Genomic DNA, 24,952 nt, shown 5'->3' with positions numbered 1-24,952 from the left:
TTTATATGTAAGTAAAGGAATCTCAGTTTGCAGTCAACATAGCCCACATATAGGTTAATAGTTGTGGCTCAGGCTGGTAAAGAATCTGCTGGCAATGGGGGAGACCTGGGTTCAATCCCTGGGTTGGGAAGATCCCCTGGAGAAAGGCATGGCAACCCACTCCAGTATTCTTGCCTGGAGAATCCCATGGACAGAGGAGCCTGGTGGGCTACAGTCCGTGGGGTCGCAAAGAGTTGGACACGACTGAGTAGCTAACACTGGCAGTTTACCTCCTGCCTCTGATGAAGTACAGACTCCTTGGAGGGACAGCGTGCTCAACCTTCACGTGGTAGCTCATCACACTCTTCTGGGCGTCAGCCCTTCTGTCTGGATGTCACATAATGTGAAACCACCCCCTCCTGTATTTTTCCTCTTTGGGTGCAGAGGGGCCCTCCTGGGAGAGATGCTTCTTCTTTTCATCTTCTAACATCTGCCTTTGGGGGAAAAGTCTGAAAAATAGGACCATTCTTGCTCCTGCTGGTGGTGGCTCCAGATGTTTTCTGTAGGGCATTCTGCCAAGTTAGATGAGCGAGGAGGTGGAATATGGAAACCGAAAGTTTGGCAAAAACACAAAAGCCACCTGTAATGTAGGGAAGGATTCTGAGAAGCTTCAGGACTAAAAGAGACTGGAAAACAAGGTCGTTTGGATGGCCTGGGGACAGCTCTTCAGGGTAACATGATACCATGGTGAAGAAGCGAGTCTGTGTGGTTCACAGAATCTCTGCGGTTGTTCTGCGGCAAGGCTGTTATCCTCTTTCATCTCCCTCCTACCCCTTCCTGGTAGGGATGTGGGGGGGGGGTGGTCACAGCAGGACTGCAGCCTCCCAGAGAAAGTGCAGGAGAGGGATCGCCCTAGACAAAGACGAAGGTGGATGGAAAAGAGATGCAGAGTAAGTTCACCTGACTGGCTGTGTGCCTGGAGTTGATCATTTTCCTCCACAGGAAAACTGAACTTCTATTTCGTGGGGAGTTTCAAATAGAGTGCCTATACAGGTTAACATGATAACAGGGCTGCTGAAGTGTCTTCAAAGCAGTTATTTGCAGTGTTCTCAGCAAGCAGTTTGCAAAGTGGTGGAGTCAGCTGAATTTTAGGTTCCCTCTCCTGCCAGCTAAACCCCTTTGCCTGTTTTGTTGGTGGCTCAAAAAAGGAGAGTTGGCCATGAGGTTGTGAGCCGGGCTCCTGCCACGCTGCTGGAAGCCTTTGCATCTCACTTCCTCATGTAGGGATGTTCAAATGCAGAAAATCAACTCACTTTTCCAAGGAGATTATTGTGTTTTGTTTTGTTTCTTTTTAATTCCAGTGTGTTAAGTGTATAAGGATCGGGAGATGGGCAGAAATGACAATAGCTGGGTTGGGGCAATGGGTTTAAAGGTAACATTTTCTGTACTATGAATTAAAAGTTACTTAATTGTTAAACTTTCTGGAGGGAGAAGAAGGTACTCCCACCTTACCTGCTCTTCCAGGCTCCTGCATGTGCTGTGTGCTTTCACCCCTCTCTGCCTTCCCACCTTCTTTTCCTTCTGCTGAGAGTATCACTCCCTGATTTCTTACCTGGGGAGTTTCTATGGGTTCTTCAAGGTCAGGCTTTGCAGCCGCCTTCCCTTGGGGCAGTCTCTCTCCCCGCTTCTGTCCTCCTTCACCTGACGGCATTTATAGCTGCCTTGTCTCTTCCATTCGCCTGCTCCCCCCACCCTAAAAAAAAAAGAAATACTGACAGTTGCCTCTAATTAGATTTATGCTCCTGTCTTTAAAAAACCTGTTTCTTCTTACGTTATTATTCCGGTTGTTAGGTCACTTTCCCAAACTTAGTCACCCGACAGTGAGTTACTAGTTCTATACTTGAGCCCCAGGGCATTGGAGTCTCTTTTTGAATGGCTTCACCTCTGGGGAAGGGAGAGTGAAGGTGGGCTGACTGAGGGCCGCTTGCCTCCCCCTGTGCATAGTCGATGTGGGAATGGTTAGCATTTGCCTGCCATTCTAAGGGAAAAAATGGCAAGAACTAGAAAATAACTCTGATTAAGTTCTTTGAATTCTTCAGAGTGAAAAAAAATTATTTCATTCAGTTCAGTTGCTCAGTTGTGTCCAACTCTTTGCAACCCCATGGACTGCAGCACGTCAGGCCTCCCTGTCCTTCACCAACTCCCGGAGCTTACTCAGATTCATGTCCATTGTGTCGGTGATGCCATCCAACCATCTCATCCTCTGTCGTGCCCTTTTCCTCCCGCCTTCAATCTTTCCCAGCATCAGGGTCTTTTCCAAGGAGTCAGTTCTTTGCATCAGGGGGCCAAAGTATTGGAGCTTCAGTGTCAGTCCTTCCAGTGAATATTCAGGACTGATTTTATTTAGGATGGACTGCTTGGATCTCCTTGCAGTTCAAGGGACTCTCAAATGTCTTTTCCAACACCACAGTTGAAAAGCCTCAGTTCTTTGGTGCTCAGCTTTCTTTATAGTCCAGCTCTCACATCCATACATGACTACTGGAAAAGCTATAGTTTTGACTAGATGGACCTTTGCTGGTAAAGTAATGTCTCTGCTTTTTAATATGCCCTCTAGGTTAGTCATAGCTTTTCTTCCAAGGAGCAAGCATCTTTTAATTTTGTGGCTGCAGCCACTATCTGCAGTGATTTTTGGAGCCCCCCAAAATAAAAGTCTCTCTCTGTTTCCATTGTTTCCCTATCTATTTGCCATGAAGTGATGGGACCGGATGCCATGATCTTAGTTTTCTGAATGTTGAGTTTTAAGCCAACTTTTTCACTCTCCTCTTTCACTTTCATCAAGAGGCTCTTAGTTCTTCGCTTTCTGCCATAAGGGTGGTGTCATCTGCATATCTGAGGTTATTGATGTTTTTCCCAGCAATCTTGATTCCAGCTTGTGCTTCATGCAGCCCGGCATTTCACATGATGTACTCTGCATATAAGTTAAACAAGCAGTATACTTGTATTTAAATAATATACTTTTGCAATGGTGTAGGCTTTTTACAGTTTTTAGAGATCTTTACATCACTAAACTCCTTATTTCAAAGCAGAGAAAATGGGCATTTTTTTCCACTTGCAGCATCAGAAATTAGGGTAGAGTATTTATACAAATCTTTGTTTTACCCATAAAACATGTGTTTTTGTAATAACACCTTTGAAATCCAGAGAATTTCTGGAAAGACAGACTAATTAAAAGTTTTCTTTTTCACAGTTCAACTTTTGAAGTATGTTTGAATTTAGTGTATTTTTGGAGTGAAAAAAAGATCTGAACCTGTGACAAAATTTTAGCAGTATGTTTGCATACATTGTTTTCTTAGTATTATCTTGAGAACCCTATCTGAAATATCGGGATCCTGTAATTTAGGATTGTGTTTCCCACTGTCCTGCTTTTCAGTGTTTGTGAAAGGGACAGTGTGTTATTTTATCAGCAGCTGGGTCCGTATTAACTTCTGGCTTTTCTGTGTTTTCCCAGATATGATCTTTCTTCAGGGATCAGAGGTCATATTTAAAGTGGCTCTAAGTCTGCTGGGAAGCCATAAGCCCTTGATTCTGCAGCATGAAAACCTAGAAACCATAGTTGACTTTATAAAAAGCACACTACCCAACCTGGGCTTGGTGCAGATGGAGAAGACGATCAGTCAGGTATGGTTCAGTCTGGACCTTCCAGAGCTCCAGTAATCCTGGATGTGCAGAAGCTGAGTTTCTTCCTTCCTTTCTTTCCTTTCTTCTTCTCTCCCTCCCTCCCTCCCTCCGTTTCCCACCACTCGGGACCTACCAAGTCCTGAGCAGCTTGTAGGAGGCACATCTCAAGGCCTTGTTCCATGACTGAGTGTGTGTCTGAGTGTGCATGTGCTGAATGTGATACCCAGCACAGCTTCTTACAGTTTGTAAGAATTATAACTGTAAGTTCTTACAGTTAAGAGGCTTCACCCCTCATCATTTGTTCTTCCAAAATTCATAGCTTTTTATTCCTTGTAGGCTTTTGTAAAATGAGTGCTTTTTGTGCTGAATGGCATTAATTGGAATCTTCTAAAATACCTTGCTATGAAGTTGTGATAAAGAATGTATATTCTATAAGTTTGCTTCATGGTGTGTGTGTTTGTGGATAGTATTCAGTTCCACATCTGTGGTCTCATACCTCTGGTTTCTGTGTGCAGTAGAACTGCATGTATGCATGTATCACACTCTGAAATGTTAAGAGGTTGAGAGTGAAGTGACTTGGGACCTGCAGCTTGACCAGGTGTTAACTGGTCTGGGGTAGGAGTGGGAGCAGATTTTGACTCTGTGTCAGGAAGACTTCCAGTAATGACTGCTGACCGTGCAGGACTGAGCTGCCTTGCAGTGGGTGAGGTCACCCTTGGAAGTGTCCCGAGGCCAGATGGCTGAGTGCTGCGGAAGGGATCTCTGCGCTGGGCCACCACAGACTCGGCAGCCGGGCCTCTCACAAGCCCAACACTTACAGCAATTAGGTTAAAACATAGTGAAATAAATACGTTTTTTAAAAGTCTGAGAATTCCTGCTCATCGGAGAGTGGTGGGCTGCACGCACACGGTATGCAGCAGTTTGTACTTCCATTTGCTGCTCCCCCTTCGGTGCTGAGCCCAGAAAAGGAGGCACGTCTGGCCTGAAAGAGACAGAGGGTTTTGCCTGGGTGCCGCTTTGGGTCTCTGCATGTTTCATTTACTTATGTGAAGGAGCAGTGCTTTTCAATGCTGTGCTTTCTTCTCAAGAGAGGCTTTTACTTCCCTGGCCCCTTCCTCTCAGTGTGAATCACTGACTTATCGATGCCCTACTTTTTGCCAGGTTCTGAGCAACTCTGCATATACACACCTGATCTTATTCAGTCATGACCTCCTGAGAAGACAGCTGGTTTTAATTAACTCATGAGAAACCTAGGGTTCAGAGTGGTTAATTAGCTGGCCCACAGTCACACGGCCAAGAAGTGGAAAGGTGTTGTTTCAGACTGAGGCTCTCTCATGGCCAACGCTTTAGCAACTACTCAGCTCCACCCAGTGCCTCCAGGTATCCTTTAATCAGAGTTTTCCTGTATTGTCCATTAAGACGGAATCCTCCACCCTGTGATGCTTTCCTTTCTGACTTTGCCGAGCATTCACTCTTCTTTCAGAGCATTCATTGCACATCCTTCTGTGTTTTGGCTGCTGGGGCGAACGCAAGAGCCTTGGTTCCCTAAACCCAAGTCTGTGCCAGTGACCGCCTTGACCTGCTGCCTGGGCTCAAAGGCGGGCAGCCTCGCTGATGTTATTACCTTCTGGATATTGAGCCCCAGAAAAAAGAAAAATCCCATTTTCCTCCCCTCTTCTGTAAAGGATACTCACTAGGATGTGAGGAAGATGTTAGAAGTGAAGTCGCTCAGTCGTGTCTGACTCTTTGCGACCCCATGGACTGTAGCCTACCAGGCTCCTCCGTCCATGGGATTTTCCAAGCAAGAATACTGGAGCCGGTTACCATTTCCTTCTCAAGAAGATCTTCCCCAGGGATCGGACCCAGGCCTCCCGCATTGCAGCAGACGCTTTTCCCGTCTGAGCCACCAGGGAAGTTTGTAAGGATGTTCTTTAAATGTTGAAGAATAGAAATGGCCACAGCGTAGAGAGAGGACAGTTGTGTGTGTGTGTGTGTACCTGAGTTGTTTCAGGTACATGTTTTGTACATGATAATCTTTTATTCCATCAGCTCCCTAGCAACTCTGGGTCGCAGTGTATGGCTTCATAATCTTCATTTTTATTGCTGGGACACTGGGCACAGAGGGAGTAAATGCCCAGCACCCTGTATGGGGTGGCAGAGCCAAGAGTGTAATAGACTCTGGGACACCAGGGCCCATCCTATGCAGCAAAGGAGTGTGTAACACAGTGATTGCAGGTGTGGTGGGAGCGCCAGGAGTGCACATGCAAGGGCTGCAGGAGCAGGCTGTGCGGGGAGTGAGCAGTGAGCGGGGCTGGCAGGGAGCTGAGGGGATTGGCTTCAGCCAGGCCTTTTCTGCACAGGGCCAGGGAGGAGGTGTTTCAGGCTGTGTGGGCCACAAGGTCACGTGAGGTCAGCTCAGTCTCTAGAGCCTGAAAGTGGCCAGAGCCAGTGTGTGTGTGGAGTGAAGTGACTGCGTTGCAATAAAGCTTTGTTTGCAAAGCATGCGGTGAGACAGCCCCGGGGCACGGGCTGCAGCCAGCTGTCCCCCGGTTACAGCACAAGAAAGACACGGGGGTGAGAGGCGTTCTAGGCACGGCTTCAGCTTTCCTGGGGGAGGTGGGGATTGGGCGTGGCATGTAGGGACACAGCATCTGCTTCTGAGGTCCAGGTTTTCAGCCTGCCACAGGGCCCGCTGGGAAGCCAGATTCATGGTACCAGGCAGCTCTCAGCCCTGCTCCCCCCCGACATGGTCCATCTGGAACTTGACCTCTGTGGGCTGTCAAGCTTTCTGTTTCCTCACTGCCCCTTCCCCTTCCTGCAGAGGGTGCTCTCGTCTCAAGTTCAGCTTAGAGGTACAACTTTGGAGAGCCTGCAGGGTGGAAATGATACTGTGTTGCTTGCACGTGGCTGAGTTATTTGTCCTGTGTGTGAAAGGATGGAGCTGGGTGCACCCCTGTGATAGACAAGCTGCATTTCACTAAATGCCTTCTCTGTGGAAACCTCACCTTGAGCCTCTGGGACACAGTCTGCATCCAGGGTGGGCAAAGTCACCAAGAACGCCCTGCAGCTCCCGCTCAACACAGACAGGCTCAGAGCCGCCGCTGAGAGGCCGGCCTGGAGCTGACGGGGTCCAGGGCAGGGGGGCAAGGGGCTCTGGGGCAGGAAGGAAGGGGAGGGAGATCAGGGCTGTCTCATCACAGCGCGTGCCCTGCAGCCTCAGGTCAGTGCAGGGAAGATTGCAGGCCAGGGGGGTTGGCAGGATGGAGCACATAGGCCACATTCAGCATCCTGCAGGCCCTGCCTCAAGTGGGCTCCTGACCAGTACCATTGTCCTACCGCATAGAACTTACACAGAATCCAGGCCCGCCCCCCAGACCTGCTGAGTCAGAATCTGCCTTTCAGCAAGATCCCCGGGGGAGCCACACACACCTTGGAAAGGCTGCAGTGGGTGACTCCATCGTAAACACGCCAGACAGGTCTCGGTTCTGCTTGAGCTGGTAGGAGAGAAACTGGCATCTCACCAATGCTCCCTTGTTCAAAAGATGCTCTTCAGAATCACAGTGGTGAGGCTGCCCCTTCTGCCTTGGGAGGAGTCCTCGTGGCTACGGCAGGTTGTGGCTGTTGAAAGTTTGTTACAAGGCCAATCGCTGCCATACCAGGAGGGTAGGAGTATGGGGGGAGGGGTCCTTTACCCCTGGCGTTGTTGAGAATTGCTTGCATTGTGGTGATAATAAAAAGCAGACCAACTTTCAGTTGTGTTTATTACTATTTTTAAATTCCCCGCAGACACTGAACCCCTTTATTTTGATACCTGGGCAGATGCTCCACGAGACCGCACCCCCGCCGACTCGGGGGAGGGGTGTGGAGGTGGGGAGGGTGGAGAGTATGTGACTGGTTCTGTTGCCATGAGGGTTGATGGCTTCATTGTAGTGTCCACAGACAGCAGAGAGGAAAAGACCCTGAGTCTCCAAGAGCAGATGAGCCAGGAATGTAAAGGAATTATTCACTGAAGGAGACTCGTATAGCAGACTAGTAATAGCTGGGGAAGTATGTGGCTTCGTGCATAATTTAAATGTAAGTGACGTGTAATTCTTTACCTTCCTAGATTAACAGAATGAAACATTTTAATGCCAGTACCCAATGCCAAGGGTGTACTGTGTCTGGCACATTCTTATGTTGCTAGTGGCATTGTATGTTGATTATTCCCATTCGGGAAGCAATTTGGCAGCATGTGTCATGAGCCAGTAAAATATTCGTATCCTTTGATTCAGTAATCCCATTTCTTGGAATGTATGCTTAGGAAATAAGCCAAAATATGGGAAAAGCAGTACATACGAAGATGTTTAGAGTTGTCATTTATAACAGAAGCTTGCAAGTAACTAGATAGCCAACATTCGATGGCTGGATTAACATGATTATTGATGCATCAACTTGATAGAATACCACAAAGCCATTTATAATTACGGTTTTGAAGAATATACAGCAATGTGAAAAAACATCCTTGGAGGACCAGAGCACCGTCACTGCCGGCTGCATGCTGCTGCAGTCGGGGTTACATTTCTGGGCATGACTGCGAGGCTGTGTGTGTGTTGGCACCAGGAGGTGGTGATGCAATTAAGCAAAGATGCCTGTGACCCGGGATGCTTCCTTGGGATCAGTGGGGGCCTGCGTGAGCCCTTAGCCTCAGCCCCTCTGCATCAAAGGCCCCAGGTTTCATCCCTGGGTGTTCCAGGTTAGGAGCTCACTTCAAAACCTGGGTGAAAGAAGAGATGTGTGTGTGTGCGCCATTTATCCGAACTCTGTTTGTGATTACACACAAATGCCTTGGCTTGAGTGTGTGCAGCCTTTGTGCTGAGCTAGTCAGAGGCTCCCTGGTGCGGCAGCCTCTCATTCATTGCAGTACAAGCTTGGGTGTGAGGGGTTTTGTGACAAGTGTGGGAAGCAGATCCCTTAGCTCAGCTTGCCAGGTGTGTGTCTCACGATCCCCCCAGATGCTGGGAGGAAGGGGTTGTCACCCCCCGGGGGAGGCCAGGAACTGAGGCCAGGTAAGGCCAGGCAACTTGTCCACGGTCACTCAGGGAGTTGCCAGCCAGGCTCCCGTTGGAGGCTGACTGAGCTCCCAGGCCAGCTTTCTTGACTGGAATAGAGGTGATAGTCCCTGTTGAGATCAGCGTCACTCTGATGGACAGGAGAGAATCAGATCAATGCAGTCAACTGCATGCATGCACACACACGTCACAAATAGAGTGTGTTTTGGCCTGGAGTGACTTTTGTGCCTAATTAGTATTAGCCACTGAATTAAATGGAAAGCCAGGAAGCTGAAAAGTTCATCTGAAGGAAGAGAAAATTTCTGGGAATGGTGAAAAAGTAAACATGGATTTTTAAAACTGATTTCAGGAAAGACAGGGCTCATTCATGTTTAAATGCTAAGAGGATACCATCGAGGGAAATGAGTTTTTCATTGATTTTAACTGTGTTGGAGTTTCCTTCTTAAGGAAATGCTGTGAAGAGGCAGTTTCTGCTCTTGAAAATACTAATTTGATTCTCTAAACGCGTGTGCTGATGGTGCTGGCTTTTTTTGCACGGTGACTGAATTCTCAGATGCATGCCGGGGTTTCACGCCTGGGGCAGCAGCAGCCTCTGCCTTGGGGCGCCTCCTCTCTCCGGCCCTGCCTCGGTCCAGCTCACTCGCCGAGAGAAAGTGCAAACATGAACAGCTCACTCACTCATGCACTGTGGGGTTGTTTTTCACACGGGTGATTTTTTTTTCACGACTGTTACTATTATGAGAAGAAAGGCAACGCAGGCATTGTTTCATATTCACTCATCTATGTGGGTGACATTTGGGTTTTGGCTCATTTCTTCATCTTTTATGTGCAGAGAAGGGTTTTTCAGTAAACAGTTCCATTACTTAGCTGTTCTTGTAACTCTGAAAACCCAGCTGAACTATAATTAAACTTTGACCTGGTGACTGGGCAAGCAGGGCTGTGATTCTTTTGTTTTATTCTGTCGTTGACCCATAGTTGATATATCTAATAGAATTTTCAGAGAAAAGAGATCTGAGTACTGAAATAAGAATTAAAAAGAAACTCTTTTAAGCTTTTTTAGAAAATAAGGTTTTGGCATTGAAAAATGGCATCAGAGACCCACACTGACAGTTGTTGAGTCACTAAGTCATGTCTTACTCTTTGTGGCCCGTGGGCTGTAGCCTACCAGGCTCCTCTGTCCATGGGATTTTTCAGGCAGGAATATTGAACTGGGTGGCCACTTCCTTCTCCAGGGGATCTTTCTGACTGAGGGATCAAACCCGTCTCCTGCGTTGGCAGATGGATTGTTTACCACTGAGCCACCACGGAAGCCCTATACTTATTGTTTCTCTCAGTTTATTTCCAAATGCTTCTTAAATTTTCTCTTCCCAAGTAAAATTATTCTCTTCTCCATTCAGAGAGTTTTCTGTGTTCATCACCAAATAGCACTGGGTGCGGAGTAGGTGCTCAGCGGATACCCACTGACGTGGCCACGCGTGTGCGAGAGAGAGTGAGTGTGTGTGTGCGATTGTTCTCATTTCCAACGCTGGTGACCTTTCTGTGAAACAGGTGTTTGAGACGGACATCTCGAAGCAGTTACAGGCTTATGAAGTTGAGTACCACGTGCTGCAGGAAGAGCTGATTGACCCTTCTCCGCTCAGTGAGAACCAAAGAATGGACAAACTCGAGAAGGCCAACAGCAGCTTACGCAAGCAGAACCTTGACCTCCTTGAGCAGCTGCAGGTAGGGCGCATCTCCAAGGCCGCCGCCTGCACCTGAGCATGTGGTGGTTCATTAACTCACCAGAGGCCCCGCAGGCCGAGTTTCCCACCGCTGTAGGCCCTTTCTGCTGTTTGTAGTTGGGATCAAAGGTAGCCCAGGAGAGCAGTGCTGTTAGGGAGCAGGCAGATTATCCTTTGCTAAGGTCAGACTGTCCTGGAACTTTCTGAGAGACTGTTTCTGCACTTACCCTGTCAGGAGATGTGCCAAGAACTGAGCTTGGGTCCACAGTGCTCTCTGGTGCTATTAACCAAACGCTAGCCATTGTGCCTTGAGTAATGATGGGAGAATCAAAGGCAGGAGCTTTCAGGAGCACAACCAGCTAGGTCCTCAGAGTGACATCAAGTGAGGAGTAACAGAATAAACCAGAGCTGTGATCATAATTGTGAGTCCTTGGAGCAAATACAAAGGTTAGGCTCATGAAGGGCACAGTTTCCCCCCCTGGAAGTTTCCATCTTGGCCTGCGTAAATGTGGGTGGGGATATACCCACATGGCGAGTGCTGGAGGGCACGAGCGAGTGAGCATGGAGGTTCAGAGCAGAGCCCCAGATCGTGCCAGAGTCCGTGTCATCCCACTGTCACCCACCTGCTCTGATCGCCTTGTTTGTGTGACGAGGACAGAAAATTACCTCTCTGCTCTGCACGCCGCCTCCACCGACCGGATGGAGCAGAGTAACCGGACCATCTGCTTGTTAAGTGTCATGATCGGGGGTGCAGCTATCATTGTTACGGAAATGTGTGTATTGGCGGGGGTGGGGTTTAAAAATTACTTTTGAGCCGCTGTGGAGAAAAATTTGTATTATTTTCAAAATATATATTCTGTGGTGTTCTAGGCTATCCTTAGAATAAGCTTTCCATCCCGATCTAAGACTCTTATTTTTCTGCCTGAAAAGTTGCTGCTTTGCAGATGCAAACTTGGCAGTGATGGGAGAAAGGCCAGAATCTGGGAGCTTAATCAGTCAACCATTGTGTAAAATGTCCTCTTCCCAGCAGGGATTTTACACCAGTGTAACCCAGTAGATAGTTATGTAGAGGGACAAAGAAAAGGCTTTGCCTACCCAGTCCTGACTCCCGGCCACATTCTCAAAGTCAGCTGCATGTTCCCCTAAGATGGAGATATCCTAACCGTGAAGATGACCATGTCTGGGTATGATTTCTCCAGGGGGATCTCAGCTGTAACCTGAAGGGGAGGCGCCAGGGGACAAAGAACCTTGTCTTGCATGTAAGGATCTGCAGTGTAGGTGGGAATTTTAAATCCCTGCATACAAACAGTCAGTCCCTGAACTATAGCAGGATGGAAAGCTCAGATCTCCGTTAGAAGCATTTGTCTTGTTAAAATGGCGCTCCAGTAGAAGGTTGATTTTACTAGGCTGATACCCACGTGGGTTTGTAGTGAAGAGGGGGGTAATTTGGCGCTGCTTCTGTGATCCTGTACCCCTCTTGTGAGGAGAGGAGTTGTGAAAAGCTGCTCCAACCTCTCCAGCCCTCCAGAAAGGCATCAGGCAGTAATTGGTAACAGCAGATGTTCAGAGAGTTTCGCTAGGGATTACGGCATGTCAGTTTGCGGGGGCCTGAGTGTAGTCTTCTCTTTACCCTCTGAGTCACATGGAATTACTATCTTTCAGCCAGGCCACATAAGTTATGAGACGCTCTTCTCTTTTTTCTTATTCTTTTTTAAAACAATTATCAGAGCCCAGGGATAGGTGTTCGGTACGGTACTTAATTTTCCAACACAAATCTTTGGTTTTTTCTCCAAACTATCAGAATTGACCTGTGTCTTGACTCTGTTCCATTCATACAGTCGGACATACCAAGGCCCCATGTATTTTCTTGTTGAACACTGAAGATTCTCCTCTGGCAGCTGGAGACTCAACTGTCTAACCTCTTTTGTCCAGCAGCACACATGAGACAATTGCATAGACACGTCTGATACTACCATATGATCAGGCATGTGTGTTTTTCATAATAATCATTGAGTCACTGGTGTCTGTGAGCTGGGTGCTTATGGGAGGGTGAGAGCGCTTCGGTCGGATTGAGCAGGAGACCTGACTTTCATGCCCAGCAGTCAATGACCATGCAGACCAGCGCACTGCCAAGCTGGCCGGTGCCCCTGGGAGTGCCGTGGCCTCGGAGGAGATAAGGTGGGACCAGCTGTAGGCCTTGGCCGCGGGCAGGAGCGTGGGGGTCTGAGAGGGCTGCTCAGACTTACCCACTGAGTCTGACTACCCCCGCCTGGTCACTGACGAGACCTAGGGTCTCAGGCCTTGTTTCTTTCTGTTTTGAGTGTTCCAGTGTCACAGCCAGAGCTCAGCTTTGAGTCACAAATTGTCTGTCTGTCACCGGTGTTACCTTGCTCAAAAAACTGTTGCCCTTATTTTGAAAATGAGGGGAAAAAACACCATTTAGTCTATGGGGACACAAAGAGGTCTGGGCGGGTGAATGAGCCAGGGCACTGCCTTGCAGACTCTGGGCCTGAACACCCGGGGATGCAGCGGACAGCTGGAGCCAATTCTGTGGTTGCCTGGGAAGCCTGTCCGAGAGGACTCGAAAGAGGAGAAGGGTCCGTTGCTAGAGAGCAGCTCCTGGAAGGGCTGCCAGACACTGCCTGAGTGTTGAGGATCCAGACTGGGGGGAGTGGGGACAGTACTGGTGTCTGGTCCGTGAGGCCACACACGCGACCCTCTTAGCAGAGCTCGGTCCCCTGAGCGCTCCACACGTCCTGGGGGAAATGCCGGTTCTTGGTACTGGAGGGAAAACAAAAGGTTCAGGTTAGAGAGCTGTTCTTGCGTGGGCCTTCGCATCGAAACCATTTTGATGGTCCATCTAAAACCAGTTTGTACCTGTAGCTGCGTGTGTTTGTCAGAGCAGGCAGACTGTGCTACGGTAAGAGCAGTCTGGATCCCAGGGCTCAGCCCTGCACACTCACCACCTTGTGTCCATGACGCAGTCTTGGACCATTTCTCAGCCGTCTCTAGAGGCAACTCGGGGACCAGGCTCCCTTCGCACTGGGAAGCCACCATCTCCACATGTGGCGTCCAGAGTAGCCACACAGAAGAAAAAGATGTTGGAGGGTCTCTGGGTGGCCCAGCCCACCCTTGAGGGAGCCTGGGAAGTGGAGGCTTTTGTGCCAGAAGTGATAATAAGTGCGGAGAGGTGTGTCTCTGCCGGAGTTAGGCTCCAGAGTGCCCCCAAGGCTGGACGGCGGAGCGCACCGTGGATCTCTCACCGTCTCCCAGGCAGTTACAGTCATATGTCTTCTTTTATTCTCCAGGTCGCCAATGGAAGGATCCAGAGCCTGGAAGCCACCGTTGAGAAGCTCCTAACTAGTGAGAGCAAGCTGAAACAGGCCACCCTGGCCTTGGAGCTGGAGAGGTCAGCGCTGCTGCAGACGGTGGAGCAGCTCCAGAGGCAGACGGCGGAGCTGGGCAGCCGGGAGCCTGACCCCACACTGCCCAAGCCCTCGGGCGACTGATGGCCTGGGGCCCAGCTCCTGCCAGCCCACAGCTCCAGAACAGGTGTGGCCACTGCCCTGACACTGTCCAGGCCTTAACTGAGAGAGACGAACATGCCGGAGGAGAACGGAGAACGGAGCGTGCTTCTCAGGGAGGAGGCTGGCGTGCCAGCACACAGATTCTTCTGAACTGACTCCCAGTGCAGGGGACGGACGTCCCAGTGTTTTTGTTTTTGTTTAAGTTTAATTCTTCCCTTTTCCAGTCCTGATTACTGTACTCAGTAGATTAGATGGCATGGACGCGAATAAATGCACCTTTATGTTTCTTTGTTGCTTTCTTTTTCAGCATCACTGTGTCTGTAAAGGGCATTTGTTAGTCCTCTGGTATTTCACAAGCTGATGAGGCTGGAGGTATGCTTCCTCTGGCAAAGATGTGTCCGTTGTTCTTCCAAGAGGGTTTGCATGACTTACACCCTCAGCATCACCAGTGGGGGGCAGTTGGCCCGTGACCATTCTTGTTGGGGAAGCCCCACATTACCCCTGGGAAAAATCAAAAGTGATTTATTTAAATTTGATATCTTAAATTTGGTCACCATGCTTGATATTTAATGAAGTTTGTCTTTGAAGAATAGTTTTCGTATGTTTTTGCTTAGCCCTTAAGTGTTGATCACATTCACTGTAGACACATGTTTTTATGGGAAAATCACCGGTTTTTAGACTGTACCAGGTCTGGCTCGCATGTGACTGACAGCTGCAGACTTTGAATATTTATTGTTTCGCTGTGGCGTCTCATGTCCACACTACAGAGTCGTGTGTTTGTGTTGTGCCATCATGCGATGTGAGCAGCCTTATGTCCCTTCGAGCCTCCACCCCTTGGGAATCGGATTCCTTGCTGAAGTTGCCCAGCATGTCAGGACTTTCAAGGGCCCCAGACATTCTGGGGTTTTAAAGTCTTCATACTTTCAGCCTGAAATTACATCAAATGTGCAGCAGCTGAGAGCAGTTTTTCATGGTAGGATGTGCGATTTGAATGTAACTCACAGCCCAGTGACCCACTCCCTCAGGACGAGGAGAACCAGTGCCTTCAGCCGTCAAAAGGCTGCTGCCTGATGTCATCTGGTCGCCCTCTGAGGCCCTTCCTCATGACACGCTAGAGCGGGCGGTGGACTCGAGAGGGGACGTGTAGGCAAGTTCACGTCTCGACAGCAGAACCATGTCTAGTCTTTATCATCACAACCACTTCTGTTCCACAGGAGTTCTTTGACACCCTCTGTGGCAGGCGTGTCTTTCAAGCCTGAGGTGAACGGAAGGGTTCTTATACCTGGAGTCTTTCTGGATCTTTCCAGATGTTTCCAAGGGAGGCACACATGCTACCCCTGGTGCCTACACAGTTGGTTGACACCGGGGGCTCTCTACCATTGCGCGTGTCATAAACCACGATGACAAGCCTATAGCCTTTATTATGAATTGTTCCACCAGCTGTAATTTATCGGAGTTAACATGTGAGGTCTTCTTCCCACATACTTTACTGTTTGAATGTTTAATAATGTTGAATTTTGGACATCTTATTACCATTACTCAAAAACATCGACTCTGCATTAAATAAGATACAAAGCAATAAAAAATAATTCATACTTGTACTTTTATGCTGCCTTTTTTTTTTTTTTTTTTTTTTGAAAAAAATGTTGGGTTTTTGCTTTTCAGCAAAAAGCTGAAGGACCACCCCAGGTGGCACTAGTGGTGAAGAAACTGCCTGTCAGTGCAGGAGACACAAGAGATGTGGGTTTAGTCCTTGGGTCAGGAAGATCCCCTGGAGGAGGGCATGGCAACCCACTCCAGGATTCTTGCTTGGGAAATCCCATGGATAGAGGAGCATAGCGGGCTATGGTGCATAGGGTTGCAAAGACTTGGACGTGAATGAAGTGACTTAGCACGTGTATGAATGCCTGTGGGTCAGAGTGTGGCTGTTCCCGAGCCAGCAGTGAGTTCTCTGAGGGCCTGGCGTCTTGTCTTTCAAGTGCAGCTCCCCAAGTGTGACATCTCTCCTCTGCGTGCATAGTAGGGCTGCTCAGACCAGACGCACCCGTGCTACGTGCCAATGGTAACAGCCAGTGCTGTTATGAGATGGCGCTGGGTGGGTGGGGAGGACAGTGGGCATGGGCTTGTGTTTACAGGTTGGACAGTCAGCCTGTGTCTTAGCTGGGGACAGATAAAGTCATCGTTCACATCATTGCCTGAGGATTCACAGAGGCGAGTTTTTAAACTAAGAAAGTTTCCTGTTGTGTTTTTCCCCCACACACAACTATATGCACACACATGTGTGCACTTGTAGGTTGTCTGTCTGTTGATGAAATTTATACCCTCTCAGATGGAAGACCTTGAATCCCCAGGAAGCATCCTGTAACACAAAGCACGTAGATTCAATGCACAGCACTCAGCTGGGAGCCCTGTGAGGAGTTACGTGGAGATAGAACAGCGGTGTCCATTAGGGTTCTGTGTTTGCTTTGGGTGGTGAATTGGGGGGAAGGATTGCTCTGAGGGCTGTAGGATGCAGGAGTTGCTACCAGAATAAGAGAAAATGCTACTGTGTGAGAAGGTGCAGAAGGAGGTGCGCAGGTCATGAGAACTCCATGGTGGCCCTTCTGGGAGGCAGGAGGCATGTAGGTGCTGACATAGGCCTGGGCGGGGGCGCGGGGCTCCGGGAGCCGCTGTGGCCGCCGCGCAGTGACCACCTCCGCATCGGCAGCCAGCGTTTGGTAGTGGGAGCGGAGCCAGCCTCGGGAACTGCTCAAGGTCAGAACATGGAAGAAGAGCCGGAGGTGGAGCCAGAGGAGGAGAACGAGGACAAACGGACCCACGACGCCTCGTGTCTGTCCGTCACCATAGATGACCGACGCCCTGCAGAGAAAAGTGGCCCTGGCTTCACTTTACCTTCCAAAAATCACCCAAGCCTGTCTTTGAGTCAGTTCTGATTTAGAACCGTGAGCCAAGGGGACACAGGGAAATGTAGTCCCGGCTTAACCAAGCTGATGTAATACAAACCAGGACAATTAATTTTGGAACCTGCCTAACCGGAATGAGAGCGTGCACATGTGAGTCATTCACTGGAGGCCCCCAGCTAAGTATATATGATTCGGGATCCATAGGGTTAGGATTCATAGACTGGTTTTGACTTTGTCACTGATGGTACAACACTGGAGACTTGAAAACTGCAGGAACCACAGCTGACATGTCAGACCACCCCAGCCTTCCATCCCCTTCCTCTAGCATCGTTGTGCCATGGACTCAGTCTTGTCTGACTCTTTGAGACCCCATGGACTGTAGCCCACCAGCCTCCTCTGTCCATGAGGATTCTCCAGGCAAGAATACTGGGCCGAGTTGCCGTTTCCTCCTCCAGGGGACCTTCACCCCCCAGGGATCAAATCTTCCTCTCCTGCCTTGGAAGGCGGATTCTTGACCTTCTGAGCCAGAGGGGAAGCCCCTCTATGAAACTCCCCTCTATCAAGTATGACCGAACATTCTAAAGGTGAAGATCCAGAAACTTGCTATGTAAAAATAATTTACCGGCCACATTGTGTTAAATGGAAACTGCTTTAAGGGTTTGGGATAGCTCAAAATATCTCAGATTGGAGGGAACCTTCTGTTTCATACTGGACAATCATTTTCTATCTCATTTTACAGAGGGAAAAACTGAGAAGAGAGCTTCAGCTAATGGTTACCTGCAGGGTCAGGGGGACCCTCAGTCTCCTGACCAACTAGCTAATAATCCACATCACCCAGCTTTAATTCCAGTGAGTTCTGCAAATCACTTCTGATGGCATTCAAGTTCAAGGCAAGGAAAGGTGTGCTTCACTTTCCAGAAGGGTGATCTGTATAGTAAGGAGCCCAACTCATGTTCTCTCCTGAGATGTGGAATCTCCAGGGGCCTTAATTTGTCCTGAGTTAAAACCAGAGGGGAAGACTTCCCAATGGTCCAGTGGTTGAGAATCCGTCTGCCAATGCAGGAGACACGTGTTCCGTCCCTGGTCCAGGAGGATACCATGAGCCTCGGAGCAGCTGGGACCTGTGTGCCTCAACTTCTGAGCCTGTTTGCCACAATTACTGAAGCCCGTGCACCTGGAGCCTGTGACCGCAACAAGAGAAGCCATTGCATTGAGAAGCCCTCAAACCACAACTGGAGACGCGTTGAAGAACCATTGCAGCCAAAAATAAATAAATAATTAACCCTCCGCCCCCAAAACACCAGAGGCACTCCCCAGTCCATGTGTGGCAGAGAAATGCTACTGCGACAGGTTTCAATTGATTGGGTCCAACCTTTGTTCTTGACAGTCATTTCTTTTTTTACTTTAGACTTCTAAACCCCTTGCATTGCCATGTTAAAAAAAAAAAAAAGATCACAGAATTGCATTTGGTTTTTAAGAAGTGAAACTTCCCAGTCGGTAAAGTTTTTTGTTGCCATCTTTAGAAACAATCAGATTAGGGAAATATAAGAGCTGGGGTATGGAGCAGCCACAGCAGTTATTCATTAAAATTGATAACAAAAGATGAAAAAGCATGTTCTTAGTACTTAGGCTTCATAGATTAACTGCCTTCATATCTCCAAAGTGAATAATCAACTGTTTTGGTTGTAAACCCTTATTAGCAAGTTGTTTGAATTCATATTATTATGTCAATATTTATTTTAAAGTTTCACTAAATTATAAGATAGAAGTTTTAAATGAGGTGAAACAAAATAGTTTAAAAATACTAACGATTAAAAAGTTGATATCCAATGTCTTTAAGGAGAACAATAAACACTTCATTTTAAATATTGCTTTAAGACTGTGACACAGTAATTCCGGTGTCAGTTTCCAAGTTCAGCCTAGTATGGTTGGTTTCAGTTCACTGCCATGGCTGAAAAGAGGATGGCTTCCAACCTCTAAATGGAGAAGGGACTGCTGGTCGCATTAAGTCAGGCTGTTCATTAGTTCACGTGTGCTCACCAGCTATGCAAAGGCTTTTTGTGGAAACCTGACTAGTAAATTTTCATCTTTCTCCAAGGCAGATTGATGTGAACTAATCAAAATGTGTTGGACTTTTATATTTGTAATCAAGGACTAAAAAGTACTCAAACTCTTCATTTGGCCAAGCTTTGAACAAGTTATAAAAGCATTTCCAAGATCGTTTGGGTAAACGTTCACGTGGTTTTGGGTTAAGAGATGACCACTAACACTCCGAACGTCCTTTGCTGGCAAAGCCGTTTCCATGGCTCATCTCAGTAGTCTGTCCTGGGCGCTCTCCCTCTCAGAGCCCAGCGCTCTCAGTAAGGGGCGGTGAGGGTGGAGGGGCACTGGCGTGGGGGTCCTCCCTGTCCATGTGGCCCCCTGTCCCTGCCCCTCTGGGCCCCTTTCCTTCTGTCCTCTGGGGGCCCGGGGGTGTAGGTTGTGCGGAGCAGAGAGGGGCTTCACGTGTGTGTGGAGCCCTGGCTTAGCCTGGACAGCTGCCAGGGCCCCAGGGACACGGGTCTGCAGCATTCTTTCTCCCCATCAGATTCACCTGCTGCTCCTCACTCTCCGGGCCACGTCTTCCTGCTACTGTTTTCATCTCATTCGTTATTTGGGTCTGTGTTTTGGGTGCCTTCTTTCTGCTGTTCTGGATACTGGTTCTTCCTAAACCCCTAATCATATTCCTCACGTCTTCCAGCCTTAGGAAAAGCTGGCGCTCTGGCTTTGGTTCTCAGCCCCTGCAGGGTGGTCCTGGGGCACCGTCTTAAGGGAATCAGTTCAGATGGTGCAGCCTCGCACGAGGGAAGTGGAGGGAAGTGTGCGCGGCAGTTGTGGGAGGGGGCAGGTTGATGCGTATGGCAATGTTCTGCCCACCTCAGCTCCTCCTGTTCTTTCCACTGAGGATTCCGTGATCCATTTTCCTTCCTCTGAGGCGCATGGCAATCACCTTTCCTCCTAAACTTCATGTGCTCTAATCAGCGATTCATGTCGATTATCAGAAATGATAAAGTGAGTTTTTCCTTCAGGATGCCTCTCCTTCACCCTTTCTGTTTCTGTGATCACTCCTAGTATCAGAAGTGCCCCACTCTCTTCTCGGGTCCCACGTGCCCCTCAGAGCCTGACTCCACAGTCACTGATGTCCACCTGTTTGGCTGTTTTCACTCTTTTCTCAGGTGATTATGGTGCCCCTACTACGAACCAAACCCTGATCCAGGCCCTGAGACCACAAGAGAAGGCCTGCCGCCCTTCTGCATAGCAGAATAGGGAATGTTTACTGACTGAAATAAGCAAACGAAAATTCATCACGCGATGAGGACTGTCAGAGAAGGCTCATCTGAGGAGCCGGCACTCAAGGTGGGATCTGAAGGATAAGGAACCAGCCAGAGAGGGGTTAGGTGGCTTAATGTTAGAAGATGACAGAGTACTTTCCAAATCACGCATGATTCTATCCTAACCATCAGTCTCATGTCAACAGATCTCCTTTGAAAAACCCCAGCGCTCTTAACACCGCGTCTTTTTCAGATGGCAAGAAAACACTGATATCTTTCAAGATACAACCCCCATTACTGTATAGTCTCATACAGGTAAGTGATAAATGATGGGTCCCATCACTGATGGTTTCAACTGACACGAGGGAATCTGCTGTTCTCGACTCCACAGCATCAAGCTGCGTGGAGGGATGGGCTGGTGCAGTGGCCCTGCGATGGGCACCTTATCTCCCTGGACGCCAACCTCGCCTGCACCCCTGACAAGTCGCCTGTGGGCACAGCCACGTCGGCTTCATGCATGGGGAAATCTCTTTCCTTAAAGTCAGGTGACTTCATGTACAAGACCCCAAAAGGGAAGGTGAGTCAGGAAACCGTGAAACTCTAAAAGGAAATCCTAACTGCTCCAACTATTATTATTACATTCCGGAGTACTGAGAAAATGTGAGCAAAGACGTGCCTGGTTGTTATTAATCTTCTTTTGGAGTGAGTGATTAGTGGTGGGAAGGGCACAGGAAATGGGAATGAAGAAGTTTTTGAAGGATTATAAAGCAAGCCAAAATTCTGTTTGTTTTTTTTATGGGGGAGGAAGTGGATGGTGTAAACTGTGGTTCACTGAGTCCTGTGACACTCTTTTCTGCATAGATCATGAGGATGTTTTTGCAGACATTCCTTTAATCCTCAGTGTCATCTTTAAGAAGCCCCAGGCTTCCCAGGTACTTCTGAGCAGTGTTTGTGTTCAGTGTTGACTGAGCAGTTGAACATGTGCTCCTATTTTGACTTTTCAGAACACTCAAAGCCAAACCGGGGACCCTGCCTTTAGCAAATGCACAAAAGTTTTTGTTCTGACCCACAGTTCATTTTGTCTCTCTCTGCTCTGCCTTTATTCCAGTTATTGATTTCATGCTTCCTCATATCTTTAGCATCCTTGTAAGACATCATAAAACATTTGAAGAACAAGATGGTGTCTGGCAATTAAAAGTGGAAGCAACAGCTAGTATTTAAAAGCATGAGCCCCGGAGTCAGCGAGAACGGAAACTTGCTTTCGCAAATCTGTAAAATAGAAATAACAATAGCTATTTTGTAGGATTGGATATTTATAAAGAGCACTGAGCACTGTGGCTGAGACGAAGTCTGCAGGCAATAAATGTTAAGTATCATTACACTGGGAGCTTCCCAGGTGGCGCAGTGGTAAAGAACCTGCCTACCAATGCAGGAGATGCAAGAGATGTGGGTTGAATCCCTGGGTCTGAAATTGCCCCTGTAGGAGGAAATGACAGCCCACTCCAGTATTCGTGCCTGGAAAATCCCATGGACAGAGGAGCCTGGCTGGCTACAGCCCATGGGGTTGCAAATAGCCAGACACGACTGAGCGACAGCGCAAACACACACATCTTTACATTGGGATTATTTAAACTAAATGGATACAATTCTGTGAGCTTGACATCAGCCCCAGGGAAAAGGCCTCAACAACTATAAACATATTTAAATTTGATCTTTAAAATGTGTATGATTCCCTAAAACCATGTCATGTTAGCCCAATATAATTTTATGGTTTTGAAAGAGCAATGATCCAGCTGTAGAAAAACATACATACTGTCAGCAAAGGTTTTGACAACATCCCACAAAATAGCTTAAATAAAACTACTTGGGCAGGACAGCTCAATCGGGTTGATTTAACAAGTTAAACCTGTAAGACCTCTAGATGGCGATTCTCAGCCCTAGTTGCTGAGAACATTAGAATCACTGGGAGAGATTTAAAAAAAATTTTTTTGGTTGTTTTTTAACCTTACCCTGTGATGTTAAAGTTTAATCAGGATTGAGAAACTACTGCTGTAATTATAATGGGTTGAACCTGAAGCAGGGGTTTAATTAACCTGACCTGGATTTTGTCCTTAGCCAGTCCAGTTCACATTTTCATCAGTGACCTGTACAAGGACCTGTAGAAGAGGGCCTGCCTCTCACAAGCAAAAGTGCCACACAGCAAACACGATGAATGACAGGACCTTGATGGATGGCGACGAGCTGGACCCATAGCCTGATTTGAGCAAAGGGTGTATTTAAATGCCAGGATCTAAGTTAACATGAAGGGCAGTGGTTCCCAAAGAAGAGCGTCAGCAGCATCTGAAAACTTGTTTCAGATGCAAATTCTCCGGATCTACCCCAACCTATTAATTCAGAAACACAGGAGGTTGGAACCGACGGTCTTTTTAGCAAGCATCTGAGGGATTCCAAGGGATTCTATCCTGTGCCCAAATTTGAGAACCACTTGCTTGTGGGTGGGGTGGAGTCACACTGGAACAGTATAAAATGGGAGACACCTGAGTTCGCATCCATGGCTGTGAGAGAATCTCATTATCTACAGCACTGTGGATCTACAGTTTTTGTTTTTGACTGCATAGTTCGGTATGAGGGATCTTAATTCCTCAAACGGGGCTGGAACCCGTGCTTTTGCAGTAGAAGTTGGAGTCTTAACCACTGGACCTCGAGAGAAGTCCCTGTGGTTCTATCCTCATTTTCCCAGCTGTGGAAATCTTCCTTCCTTTGTGGGTCAGGTCACATGCTTATCTCTTCTTTCCCCATTCATTCTTTAATGCTGTTCATTGACCATCTGGATAATTCCAGAGGCTGTTAAATAGTGAGAAATGTTGAATGTAGAGCATGATGATACAATAATGGCTAAACAAAACAAAAACAGCAGTCACCACATGCCAGGCCCTGTTATGAGCCCCTTAGATGACTATTAACTCATTTAGTGAGGAAAGAAATGATTAGGATTTGATGTGTTTGCAGCTACAGGATGATCACCGTTATTGGTTGAGTAGCAGCAGTTGAAGGGTTGGCTCCGTTAACTTCCCGTGTTTTTGGTAGATCACTGTATGCTTAGTCACTCAGTTGTGGCTGACTCTTGGCGACCTCATGGACTGTAGCCCGCCAGGCGCCTCTGTCTATCGGGATTCTCCAGTCAGTAATACTGGAGAGGGTTGCCAGGCCCTCCTCTAGGGGATCTTCCCAACCCAGGGATTGAACCCAGGTCTCCTGCATTTCAGGCAGATTCTTTACTATCTGAGCCACCAGGGAAGCCCTGATAGATCACTAGGTGTGCTGTATGCCTGGGGACCTTTGGGATAAATAGTAAAATCATTACCAGAATTTAAAATTTCATCCTCTCTTACCTCCCTCCTGCCCATCCCCCAAAAGGGGCAGGTGAGGAGGTGGAGAAGAATCTGCATCAGCATTTGGAGGGGACAAGAAAAGGCAAAGAAGCCAGGAGAGGGCCTACAAGGCCAACAAAGGGACAAGGATGGGGAATGCGGTGCAGAGGGCAGAAGACCTCCAAGTCCCCCCGCCTCCAGATCCTGGGGAACTTACAGGTGGTTCATCCCCAAAGTGAGGTATAACCAGAGACCGCGACTGCCTGCGGGACTCCTCTCAAGAATGTACTGCCCCGGGGATGACCCAAAGTTGCTAAAAGGAGCGTCCTATCTCAGGGCACATTTTTCACCTGGGTGGAAGGACCAGCCTGTGTTTTACCGGTAACTAATTTGCCAGTATTTGTTTCACTGTATTTTACCGGTAAAATGCCCAGCATTGGCCACCTTCAACTCTCTTCTGGATGGTGAGGGCTCAGAAGCAGTGTTGGCTAGGTCGGTGCTTCCCGAAGTGTTCTGAGGCATGCCATTTCCAGGATTCAGCTACCTTTAGAGATTAAAAATGTGTTAGCATGCGTTATGGATGCTGAGAAGCCCTGTAGTCAGTGTGGTATGGTGATTTATAATAAGACATATGTGTTTGATCTTTAAGCAACGCTCCTAAAACCCTTGGAATTTCCTGTATTGAAGCTGATAAAGATGTTATTTGTTATGTTAATGAGGTGAATTTTGGAGCCCACCTGAGGGGGGCTGGTTGCCAGAGGAACCAAGCAGGAATGAAAGTTAGAACTTTCAGCTGCAAGCCCCTGATTTTCAGGGAGGGGAGAGGGGATGGAGGTTGAATCAATCACCTATGGGCAATGATTTAATCAGTTATGGCTGCATAATGAAGCCTCCACAAAAAACCCAAAAGGATGAGATTCTGAGAGCTTCCAGTTGGTGACTACATGGGAACTGAGGGAGAGTGGGGTGCCCGGTGAGGACTGGGAGCCCCACTCCCTGTCTCCCTTTCTCTCTTGCCCTGGGCATCTCTTCCAGCTCGTTGTTCCTGAGTCACATCCTTTAATGATAAGCGAGTTGTCTAGTAAGGAAACTGGCTTCCTGAGTTCTGTAAGCCATTCTACTAAGTTAACAGAACCCAAGGATGCAGTCACCAGAACCTGCAGTCTAGTCAGTCAGAAGTTCAGGTGACAACCTGGACTCGCAGTTGGCATCTGACGGTCTCCCCAGGTGGTGTTAGAAAGGATTTGAACTGTAGGACACCCTGCAGGCGTCCGAGAATTGCTTGGAAAAACCCACACACGCTGGAGTTGGTGTCAAAACTGTGGTGAAAAAACCTAGTTTCCACTCTTTCAATAGGTAGTCTTTCTAGAACATTTCTTCCCCATTGTCATAACGTCCTATTTAAAAGTGATTA

The 24,952-nt window shown here is 48.0% G+C and overlaps 1 protein-coding gene across 6 annotated transcripts in view; it reads left to right on the top strand.

Moving 5' to 3' along the window:
- Positions 1–15,554, top strand: part of TBC1D1 (TBC1 domain family member 1) — a 227,337-nt gene extending 211,783 nt beyond the window's left edge. For 5 of the 6 annotated variants that reach the window (XM_070452043.1, XM_070452042.1, XM_070452045.1 and 2 more), the window contains 3 exons: positions 3,488–3,657; positions 10,254–10,427; positions 13,735–15,554. In XM_070452043.1, the coding sequence (XP_070308144.1) occupies positions 3,488–3,657; positions 10,254–10,427; positions 13,735–13,935 (545 nt within the window). In that variant the 3' untranslated portion in view covers positions 13,936–15,554. Of the gene's footprint in view, positions 1–3,487; positions 3,658–10,253; positions 10,428–13,734 lie in introns of those variants that run through there. The other variant, XM_020905470.2, reaches the window with a different exon arrangement.
- The last annotated feature ends 9,398 nt before the right edge of the window (positions 15,555–24,952 follow it).

This window comes from Odocoileus virginianus, chromosome 21 (genome assembly GCF_023699985.2).
Source record: "Odocoileus virginianus isolate 20LAN1187 ecotype Illinois chromosome 21, Ovbor_1.2, whole genome shotgun sequence".
NCBI lineage: Eukaryota > Metazoa > Chordata > Mammalia > Artiodactyla > Cervidae > Odocoileus > Odocoileus virginianus.
This window is presented reverse-complemented; position numbering and strand designations above follow the sequence as displayed.